Source organism: Cavia porcellus, unplaced genomic scaffold (assembly GCF_034190915.1).
Source record: "Cavia porcellus strain 051 isolate PalLab524CR breed Dunkin Hartley unplaced genomic scaffold, mCavPor4.1 scaffold_28, whole genome shotgun sequence".
Classification (NCBI taxonomy): Eukaryota; Metazoa; Chordata; class Mammalia; order Rodentia; family Caviidae; genus Cavia; species Cavia porcellus.
In genome coordinates, this window is record NW_026947511.1 from 7386681 (window position 1) to 7398998 (window position 12318).

Sequence of the window (12318 nt, forward strand, 5' to 3'; positions counted from 1 at the left end):
TTATGCAATCAAATTTTTAATAACAAAGATACTATCTTTAACATGGTCAAATATATTTGGCTAAGTCCAGATTAAAAAAAGTATCTAGCTTCAACAGTACAATCATACAGCTTTGTACAGAACATTCCATAGATCAACAGAAAATACATTTGGGCACAAAAATAAAAAATATTTAAAGAGAATCTCTAAGCAGCATTTTATTTCTGCAAAACAGACATGTATCTTGTACTGATTAAATATCTACAAGTGCTTTTCTTTTAAAAAAATACATATATTCTTAATAGACTAAGTCATTAACAATGACCTGGTAAATCTTTCACTTCAATTTGAATGATTTATAAGCTAAATCTTACAACCACAAAAAGGTTTTTATTTGTATTAAGATGTTACCACTTTTGACAAAAGCTTAAAATATTTCATATTTCAAAGTAAAACTAGCAACATAACTTTACAATATATTCTATAGTAGTTTACTGTGAGGGCTACTCTAATAAAAACTGATGATCACTGTTGCACTGCCAGATGCAGGAAAGCAGAACATGGATCCTCTCTCCCCACAAGCTCTCATCATAGACCACAGCTTCATAAGGACACTTAGGCCCCCATCCCTGGTCTAAAAAATACAGCAAAAGAATTTTAACGTGTAGAATTCCTGCTCCAGTGAATTGATATGAAGTGTATGGATAAATAAATTAATCTTTTTATTATCTCTACATTATCCAGAAATACTTAATTTTCATTTGTACTTTTAGTTTCTTATTTCATGAAGTTCTATAAGATGGAAGAAAACTAGACCCATGTTTCACTTGATTGCAGACTTAAATATAATTAAAATTAAAAAAATCATTTCTGAAAAACCAGTCTTAAGTTTTGAATCATAAAAAAAGGAGCATGAGTATACAGACATTTGCATGAGCATTAGAAGTAATTTTTAAGCTAAATTTTAAAACCTTCTTAAAAGGAAATACTCAAATATTTTTTTTGACACTATAATAGCAAATAAAATTTTAAATTACAGAAAAAAACACTTAAAAAACCAAAATACAACAATGAAAACTATGTACTACGTAACTGTATTTTCAAACATTTGATCTCTGTTTTCCATCAAAATACTACTGAACTAGGTATATCAAGTAAACCCAGAAACAACTGGCCATTTTTTTTGTGTGTTTTGAGAAGGCTTCTGAGTCTTTAATATTTTTTTAAATCTTTCAAACACCATATTTAGCAGATATAAAACATTTTTTATTGCTCTCTGGATAACAGGTACATACAACTTAATAACAGTTTAAATTTTTGTTTCTAATCCAGAAAAATTATGGCAAAATAATTCATTTTTGAAATTAGTATAATCAACCAGTATTTTGGTAGCATAAAGTTTAGCTTACTGGAAAATTTACTCTGCACCAGAGTACGTGACACAATGTGCATTAATTTTATCCTGAGGGGGTCTAACTAGTGAGCTATGAGTAGAGTTTTACTTCACAGGAGAAAAGACATAAAGGTACACATCTCTTTTGGTATTAGAGATGCTCTTGTTCTGTGATCCATTTTGCCAAATTTGGATGTGATGGCAAAATTTTAATAACAATGAAGTAACTGCTGAGCAACAAGAAACATAGGCCCTTAGGAAAATTTTGCTTTTAAATATAGAAAGAGCATTTTTGTAAATTCAGTAGAAGGTACTATGTTCTACATATATAACCATATCAGCACTTTTATCAAAATCTATCTTTAATGAAACTTTACATATTACTAAGAGCCCAGGAGCTAAGAGCAATTTATGTTATGTCTGTGAGACAAAAAGCATCTCAAATTAAAATTTATAAACTCAGTTTCAATTTTCTTTCAAAAGTATGCACTTTTCCCACTTTTCCTTCAGAGAGAAGCTTGTTGTTTTTTAATTTCTCACATTTAAGAATTTCTTAAAATGTGTCAGATGGAGATAAGATAACTGGATATGTTCAAAAGCAAATGTGCTTTGATTATTTCAAGAAAAACCTGCATTTGACTAGTCTCACCAAGAAAATTTACATGAAAGCCTTTCTTTGGTGATACTTTAGAATTAATCAATGTTATTGCCTGCCTATAAAAAATTAAGTCACAGTCTAAAAATTGCCAACCTCTGAACTGCTAAAACTGTTTCTCCAACATGGTTACTAATTAACAGTAAAATGTCTTTGGTGATATCTATATTCTTATGAAAATCTTTTAAAAAGTGATTACTCTAACTTGCAAGTGCCTATATAAATATGAAACCAATGATAAGGGACAGGTACAGAAAACTCAAAATTTACACAGTAAATCTAAAACAGAAATGCACGTTTAGCAATGAGGCACTTTCTTTTTAATATTTAATAAAGCTAGAAATTAGTTCAATATAGTATATAACATTTATATTTCTGAAGGAGTCACTTTAAATTTATGTAACACGAGTGTATAATATAATTGAGCAAACGCACTACATTTATAAAATGTGGTACAATAGTATGGGACAGATGTTCAATGAGTAAAGAAATAGTACACTTTTCTAGAAGTAGCTAAAGGCATTAGTAAAGTTACCTAATCCCCAGATTTTTACCTTATCAACAAATCTTTTTTGTCATACTTAAGTATCTTATTAACCTAGTGTTTTGTTAATTTAGAGAAAGGCTATATTTTGATTTCTCTATTAAAACAATGTGACTACTTCCATTTAAAGTGATCTTTATATCTATACACATTTTTTATTATCTAAAGTTCCTTGACTCTTTCATATATGACTTTTACGGCAAATAAAACAGAAAACACAATCTTTTATGGACATAATACAATTCTTACAATTTATTGCTTAAGAAATAACAGACTAAAGAATAATTTAAATTGGGTTTATTACGTGATTTAACAGATGCAGACAACAGGTTCTTATTTAAAAGTCTTTTTTAATGCACCCTATATTTATAAAGTTAACCAAAAGAGGTGCTTGTATATTTTCTCTATATTTGGTTTCCTGCAAGTTCTATAATCTGATATAAGGGATAATTAGCAGGGAATTTAGTGTACTACTAGCCAGAAAAGTAGTCCCATACTTAGAAACTCACAGTTGATATACTATAAGAGGTTAGCTGAAGAGATCTGGGTTTCTAGTAGCAATACCACATCACTCAGGACCATAAAAACAAATGTGTACCTATTCCAGAATGACAACCAATACTAAGATTCTTACATATTTTGGCACATAGTCTTCCACTGCATTCCAATAAAAATGTCAATGTGTTAACATTTCATAAAGGAATTTTATATAAACTATTTTCAGTTCTATAACTATTTCCCTAAATACAAAGAAAATGGTGGAATTACATATGATCAGGCAAGAACCAAATTGAAAGAGATCTTCAGACTGAAACTTATTTATGGCCATAAAGTTTTGACTTGGGAGCCAAAACACTTACGCTTAATTTGTGGTTTTCAAAATGTGCTCAATTCATTTTGAATTAAAATTATCTCCCAAATTGAAAACACTATGGTAATCATTGATGTAGGTATGACAAATTTATACCAATGTAAAAAAAATTTTAAAAATATGTAGGAACTAGATTTCACAAAACATTTTTTTCTGTAGCTGGATAATAAATTCAATTTTCGGTTGAACCTAATTGTTTTTCAAAGCATTTAAGGAACTAATGAAACCATTTTAAATTCTGCATGTGAGCTTTTCAAAGAACTAAAAAATATAAAGAAACAAACAAAAAACTGCCATGCCTACCCCTGTTCACAAGTCAGAACATCAGAAAACTTTTATATAGACTGTTTGACTTAGAAAAAATATAAAAAATTATGAACTTCAGGTCTTTTATATGATAAAATGCATTGAGATTGAGCTGTATTTTGCATGTTCCTTGGAGTTATATAGTATTTTCGTTGTATGAAGCAATTTGGTATTTAGAAGGCATTAATTTGTGATACATCTGACTAGAAAATATAGCATTTCTCTCATGTATACAGTATAAAAGCCATGTGTTTAACACACAGATTGTGCTCATGTCAGATTTCCAAAACAAGCAGTTTTTGCTATTTTCTAAGCATTTCTCTAATTTTCAGAGGTTAAAAGTAATTGTTAAAGCAAATTCCAAGGACGTTTTTGGAAAACTAAATTTTAAAAGATTTAAAATTCAAAAAATTATATTGTTTAAGGGAACAAGACTTTTTGTGACTTGCAGATTAATCCAAAACAAAACAGCAACATCAAGGAAATTATCACAGTTCTGAATTTTAATAAACTCATGTATAAAATAATACAATTTCCCTCTGATTATAATAGCTAAAATAAAATATTCTCAAACCCTTAATTTTGGTTAGCATATTTAACTACTAAACTGTATTATCTTTTATGCATACGTTTTGGAAATGTGATAACTAGCATTTTTAACCTACAATTATTTTTGAGATATTTGAAATCCATAAAATAGCTAATGTTATCTGTTCTTAAAAAACCTAACATTTAGAATCATCATTCACAATCTTTCGCATGCCACAATGAAACACACCTAAGGCCAGAATAAAAGAAAAACAATGTATTCGTTAAATGACAACAGCAATGTAATGGTACAAACATAAAATGGGCTATACAATGAAGTGTCATGAAGCAGCACCCACTTCTCATAAGGCATTACAAAAGATGAACCTTACTTACACATTGATCTTATTAGAAGTAAATGTGGTCAGCTGCCAACATTTCAAATGATTGTGAATCTAACTTCGGTTGTTCAAGAAATTACATACATTTTGATCTGGAGGGCTAACATGCCTTCCTTGGGCAACTGGTAGACCACAGAGATGCTTTCAATGTTGACAATTATGATGTGCTCCAACATTAAATAATTGGAATTCTTCATAAAATGACTTACACACTCAAGAATGAATTTTTTTTTACACAAAAAGCTTAGCAAGAGTAAGATGGTGGCTCAGAAACCACTTTTCTAAATATATTTCCATACAAAATAACTTCAGATATAATTATCAGATTCTTGTACAGTACTCTATTTAAAGAAGAATTAATAAAATAGTAAGTATGTGAAAACTGCAACACCACAAAGATTGAGCCATATTACTAGTGTAATTAAACATTAGGACAATCTTGAAACAGGCAAGCAAAATATTCAAAAGGCCAAATCATGGCGGTATACCATGATTTCAACTATGAGACACTGTGAGACAGCACGAATACCACACACAGATGGTTCAGTAGCAGAATGGCACCTGCTTTGCTCTTAATAAAAACAACATGAATGCAACTAACAATTTAGAGACAGACAATGGCCTTATTTGCATGCTGAAAACGGATTGTGTCCCTCTAGTCCACACACCAGTCACTGTGCAATCTGTCGACGAGTAAACAAATAGTGCAGGATTCATTTCAGTGAATTCTAGGCCCCTTGGTCTAACCGAAATCAATTCTTGGTCGATACTGCAATACCATAGGGTATGACTATAAAATAAAAACAGATAGTGAATGAGACTGTTTGTATAAACACAACGTAGTTTATGTACAATGTAGTTTACATACAAGATTTTAAGAATTCAAGTCATAATTTACAGTATTTCCTGATAGTGATTAAACAGTAAAGATTTAAATTGTCATTTAAAATTTAAGTTAGTATATTCTCATTTCTTTTGCTTACCATTATTTCTCTTGATTCAGTCACATTTTCACTAATATACAGTAAAGGTCAAGTTTCGAAGTCTACAGATGTCATGTGGAAGTCGCATATGTGACCATCCCAATGCATTACTTAGGGAGAGGCAGGGCCTGTTGAGGACTGTGAGCTATACGTCGTGCTTCTAAATATCCCACTAATAGCTGCTCTGCATGGCTCAGCCATCTGAGCTGGCAGGCCAGATTCTGCAGAGCTGCTGCTGAGTAACACTGAGTGATACATTAGCAAGACACCCCCTGCTGGGAATTTAGGAAACTGCACCACAAAGCCAAAAATTTTACAAGCTTGATATTTGTTCCTTTTTAGTATTTGCAATTTATTTTAATACTCTTTAAAAATATTAGATAAATAAGTAACTAGTTACATGAAATATTTAGGTTACTGTCTTCTTTCAATAGTCAGTTCATGCTATTAAATGTTCTGATTTGACTATTATATAAATAAAAGGTTCATAATTGTTCTTAGTGTTGTCCACATAGAAAAGATATCATACATCATACACAGTGCTAGGAGGAAAGAGCTTGTAAAGACAGGAATATGCCAAGCTACCTCTGCATCTGTTTTCCCCTCTAGTTTCTTATATAATATGGAAAAAAAGATCACAAAATCAGAAAGGATCTGGAGAAACAATGACCTTTCTTAAAGTTGCAGGGTGCCCTTTAAAATGAAATCTCAATTACTTTTATATTTTCAAGAAAAGGCTGAGATGACCATACTCTGTTACTTGACCTTAGTGTGGGAAAATGCAAAAATCCAGAATAGACAACTCTGTATTCTTTCATACAGATTAAAGGCACTGAGATTCTACAATTCTGAAAATGACCATTTTGGCACTTGTAGCTTTCTTCTCAGGATAAGATAGGAAGACAGGGTTGGGGATTTAGCTCAGTGGCATAAGCACCTGCTTGGCAGTGCTAGGTCATGAGTTCGATCCCCAGCACCAAAAAAAAAAAAAAAAAAAAAATTCAAAGAGTAAATTTGTGCTCGCTTCACCAGGACATATACTAAAATACTTTTTAAAAACAGACAGGAAAGTAGGAATAAAAATCCTCCAGACCTTGCTCTTTCAGCTGAACACGCAAACCAGATGCCATTCCCAGATTTCTATGGGCTAGCAATGAAAGTCTCAGCTTCTCAAGGTTTCCAAGGTCAAAAATTACTTTGATTTAATTTTGTTTACTGTTTTTTGTTTTAAACTTTATTCTGTTCTTGCAGCATCAAAGTATCTGGGAATGGGGTATGGAAATCTGTAATTTATAAAATTCTGTGAGTATTTCTGGAGCTCAGCCACAGTATGAGACCACTAACAGATATTTTATCCTAACCTTACTAATTCCTATTCCACTTCACTCCCACCTGTAACATGTCTTTTATTTCCAAGTTTCATTTTTCTTTCCTGACTGTTGAATCTGCATAGCTTCAGTAATTAAACTCATTTTAGAATAATTCAGAATACATAGAAGCCTTCGCCAACAGCTCTACGAGGGCCGAGAGTGTGACAGGGAGGAGAAGGTTTTGCTGGCACTAGGCTTGTTTTACTACAGACTGGAAACTTCAGAAAAACACCAAGAGAAAGGACAATTATTTAATCCTATCACCTAAATGTAACCACTACCTAATTTTAGCATATACCCTAGTCTTTTTATCTATACTTTTTCCCCACCTGGACTATATTGTTTGGTAAATAATTTCATCAATTTAAAATTCTGTAGATGCATTTCCAGGCTATTTAATACATGATTACACTATATGCTTTTAAAGAAATGAGTTGTAAGCTATCCATATTTCTGTTTGCTACACATTTGAGAGTATTCCTTTTTTGCTATTATAAATTAATCTTAAACTAATGATTTATATTCTTTCCTACAGGACAGATTCTTAGAAGTGAAATTACTAGTTCAAATAACATACACATTTAAAAAAAGCATTTTGATAAGCATCTTCAAGAAACTTGTTCTACTTTTGCTTTTCCAAAAGAAATGAGTGGCCATTTTTCCAGAATCTCATCAACAGTGACTATTACCCACATTCATTTTAATTTGGAAATAAGCACAAAATATTATTTTATTTCTTGACGTCAAAATAATTTCATCATTTGTACATGGTTGTTAGCCAAGTATACTTCCTTTTTTTTGTAACTTCCCAAGCTAACTGTCTCATGGATTTTTATGAATATTTTTATGTAGTAAGGTTTTTGTCTTTCTTACACATACTGTAAATATTTACTTAGTGTGAGATTTTTGGACTGTTTCCTCTCTGAAATCATTTAACTATACTCGCTTAATATCTTTTAGTATCATGTTTAATATTTTAAACCATCAGAAAGTTATGCTGGTGAATAATGTGAGGTTTGCATTCTCCCACTAGTGTCAGTACAGTTAATGCAAACAAGCCCCACAAGATCTGCACTTAACTTGAACAAGGCATCCCCGAGGACACAGCTGCCCACCCCTCCTCTGTCTTGCCCGCTCCAGCACCACAGATCCCTACAACTCTCAAACAACCAGACACGTTCTCTGTCCAGGTCTTCTGTAATGTCTTACTTTGGCATCAGATATTTACATGGTGATGTCTCTTACTTCCTTTTGATCAAAAAGTACCTTGTCAAAGAGACCTTCTTTATTAGGTATCTTAATAAAAATATTCTACTTATCTACTTGAAATTTTCTTCTAACACTAACATTTAGTTGTTTGCTCTTTGTCTAATAGTCGTTAGAGTGTAAGTTCTATGAGAGAAAAGTCCTATGCTCATTTTCACTTCTCCAGGGCTGGACGCATGCCCAGTACATAGTACAAGTGCTGAAGAGATACCTAAGTTAATCTTTTTCTCTATTAATTAGAGGTATTGCTTTTATACACTTTTATATGCTCCTATACAACATGAGAAGCCATCCCAAGACACCTTTATATATATTTAGTTCATATATCTATATTGAAGTTATTCCTTTTCATTCGTTTGTCTATGCTGATTTTAACTATTTCAGCTTTCTAATACATTTTAATAAGAGCAGTACACTTATTCTTTCATTACTCATTTGAAAAATGAATGACTAGAAGCATCTATTTGTATTTCCTGTGAACTTTAGAATAATTAATGTTGTCACGTTAAACTAGAATCTGGTAAAAGTATATTTGGCATTACATTTGACTTCACAACTTAATCAAGGGGAAAACTAACATCTTTATAATATTTAACATTCTATTTAAATTTCTGCTGCGTGAAATGGAATTTTGAATCTACGGGAATCAAACTGGACAAGAACTAAATCAGATTTCCCTCTAAGGTCAACACTGAACCTAACCACTGAATTTGACTCAGTTGTCATCCAACTTGGTTTGCGACTAGAACTGTGGGAAGAATCAAGTTCCAGAACAAAGGTACCACTGTATACAAGATGGTCTCTGTGAGAAATGCATACTGAAGTACTTAGTGATCAACTCTCCTGACTTAATTACTTTCAAATGGTTCCACAAAAAGCAAGAGGCAAAAACAGAGACAGAGACAGAGAGAATAGAGTAAGAGGAGATGGGAAAAAGAAGAAAGGGAAAGGTGGCAGAAAATGTGGTAAAATGTCAATTGGTAAATCTAGGTAAAAGGATATAATAATTTCAACTTTTTTGTTGTCCTGAAAAATTTAAATGTAAGAGGCTCAAAGGAAAAAATCAGTACCTAACACTGAATTTTTAAAAATGCGTTTTCATCATCCACTGGAAATTTTTTAGTGTGTGGATATAAAATATATGTAAGTATATATATTTTCACACATACCTACATATGTAAGGCTTAGAGATAACAATGTTCTTCCCAAATTATTAAGCCATTCTTGCATTTCTGATAAAATACCTACTAGGTTTTGGCTTTCTATTCTTTTAGCATATTTTAGAATATTATTTAGTATAATTAGTATGCTTCAGTATATTACTTATCACTTTTGTACTTAATATTCAAAATCAGATTCGGTATTAGCTTTCCCCTTGTGGGTTCCCTATCAGTTTTACTATCATATTTAAGCTATTATTGTGAAATGAATTCGTAAGGTTTTCATGTTTTTTAATGATGTAAAACAAAATGTATAATATAGGTACAGATTAAGATTGATCTTTTCCTTGCAAATCTGGAGAATGTAACCACAAAAGCACTTAAGAATATTTAGAGTAAGTTAAACCTTTAAACTTTTATGCCTTTCATGAATTAGTGATTTAAATTTTCTTTCTTCTTGGGTAAATTTTGATACATTATATTTTCACAAAAATTGGGGCTGGGGATTTAGCTCAGCAGTGTAAGCACCTGCCTGGCAAGCACAAGGTTGAGCGTTTGATTCCCAGTACCCCTCCACCCAAAAAGAATCAAGGATTTTTCCCAACAATTGTCTATTTTAAAAAATGCTCACAAAATTTAAAATTTTAATAGCGTAAAGCTATATGCATAATTTGTTCTTGTATTTTAAAAATGTTTTTTCCCCCTAGCAATTTCTTCCGTTTTTGGCTAAAAATTTTCTTATAAGACCAATATCCATAAAAGAGAGAGAGAGAGAGAGAAGGAGAGAGAGAGAGAGAGAGAGAGAGAGAGAGAGAGAGAGAGAGAGAAAGAGGGAGGGAGGGAGGGAGAGAGAGAGAGAGAGAGAGAAAGAGGGAGGGAGAGAGAAGAACATTTGTGTCGATGTAAAAATCTGTTTTAGGTGGGCATGGTGAGCATATCTCCACTCCTAGTACTCTAGGAGGCTAAGACAGAAGGATCAAATGTTTGACCTCCACCTGACCAATTAAGTAACTCAGCAAGACCTGTCTCAAAAAAAAAAAAAAAAAAAATTAAAAATGGTCAGGGATATAAGCTTACTTTCCCATTTTGTAGTGAAATTAATGTTAAACTTTCCTTGAACATATGTTCAACTATTCTCAGCATATTACAAAATTAGCTCACTAACATGTCAAAAGAGATAACACAAGTAACATGCTAAGGGAAGAGAGTAAGGAAATATAATTACATTTAGCTCTTGTTATTTAAAATCATCTAAGTTGGCATCTCATCCTTCTCTTGTAAATTAACTCTTTAAATATATACTTACTTATACAAAGAAGGTAACACCCTAATCTAACGCGGGTCAAATATTTAAGGGCTGAAGCTAGTAGTTATTTAAAATTCCTGACTCATAAATATGGTTTTGACACATAAATAGTGGGTAAATTTGTTTTGAAAAGATAAAAAAACTCATTAAGTTTTGTCTAGTGACATGTCTCAGAAAGTCAGGTTTGGGACCGCCAGGGCATTGTGATGGGCATATGTACCATCATGAGTGCCTCTTACCTGATACAAAGGGCCATCCTGAGAGCAGACTTGCGAAGCTGAGCAGTTCAGACACCGAAACTGCGGAGGAGATGAACTCATCAGATAAGAGGCATCCACAACTGGATACATATTGAAATTGATTATTTAAAAAATTTTAATATCAAACATAAGAGGCAACATGACTAATTTTAAATAAACACTCTGAGAAAATGGTAGTTGTTTTGGAAAAATTAGATTTAATAACTTAATGATTGGTAAAAATTTAGCGTAAGTGATTTCTGCATCTAACTATGAGATTAATATTCAGCAAATACCAAAATGGAGGCCTATCTTTTCCATATCCTTTTCAAAGACTAATTCTGGGGGAAATCCTTACCTAGTACACACAAGGCACTCTTTTCCATGCCTTCTGGTGAACAATCTCTCCTAGGTCTCCTCTTTACCCCCTTTTCAAGGAGATTAGCTCTCTGAGTGAGGCACAGAATTTCACTCAACCTGTTAAGGATTCACTTTCTCTTTTATATTAGGTTCTTCATATTGCTCAGACTGGATCATTAGTTTAATTACCTATGTTAACAGCTTTAAGTTAGGTGCTTCTGAAGTCTATTTCACGTTTACATTTGCAGTCTTAACAGCTACTGTCCACACAGCAGCTACTCAATAAATGTATGAGTGAATCAAGTGAGCGTATTTAAAAAGTTTTGAGCAGATTCACTTGTAAACTCACTACCTTTTATCATTTTAACCAGTTATATTAAGAAAAGTCATCCCTAATCTTAATTTTTAAATTTAAAATATGCTAAATACATTCAATACAAATGTAATTTTCATAATTGAAGTATAAAATATAAAATGTATATTTAAAATTATGCATACATGAATTCAACATTGCACACTTATTCAAAATGGAAAAAATAAGTATATATTTAAAACATGAGTTGTAAATTTACTGGGATAACTCTAACACCCTAGAGTAGATTTTTATAAGAGGTACTTTGAGAAGATTGTAAATGGTCTATTTCCTCTAAATACTTTTGCAATTTTTTTTCCATCAGAAGTTGGTCCTCAATTCTATGCACAGTGCTCACTGACATGCTCTAAGACACGTCCAGCAGGGCTATTTCGTGCTGATGTTCTTCTCTCTGAATAGTCCTCAAACTCTGGCCTTTCAGAGTTTGCCTAACTATTCAAGTTGCAAAGAGTGTTTACCAGGAACACAGAGTTAAGGTAGAAAAAGGCATCTTAACTAATTCTTTTATCTATTAATCTCTTTGGTATCATTCAAGATAGTTTATAACTGGTTTTCCTACAATGCCAGATAATACCAATGAAGCA

General features: G+C 32.1%; 1 protein-coding gene across 5 annotated transcripts in view; it reads right to left on the reverse strand.

The window, feature by feature from the left end:
* Pcgf5 (polycomb group ring finger 5) overlaps positions 1-12318 on the reverse strand; it is a 116098-nt gene continuing 103780 nt past the window's right edge. For 4 of the 5 annotated variants that reach the window (XR_010044253.1, XM_063239427.1, XM_063239428.1 and 1 more), the window contains 2 exons: positions 11002-11061; positions 1-5467 (listed from right to left, as the gene is read on the reverse strand). Coding sequence is in view for 4 of the 5 variants with exons in the window: in XM_063239427.1 (XP_063095497.1) it covers positions 5420-5467; positions 11002-11061 (108 nt within the window). In the remaining variant the exon portion in view is untranslated. The remainder of the gene's footprint in view (positions 5468-11001; positions 11062-12318) is intronic. The other variant, XM_063239429.1, reaches the window with a different exon arrangement.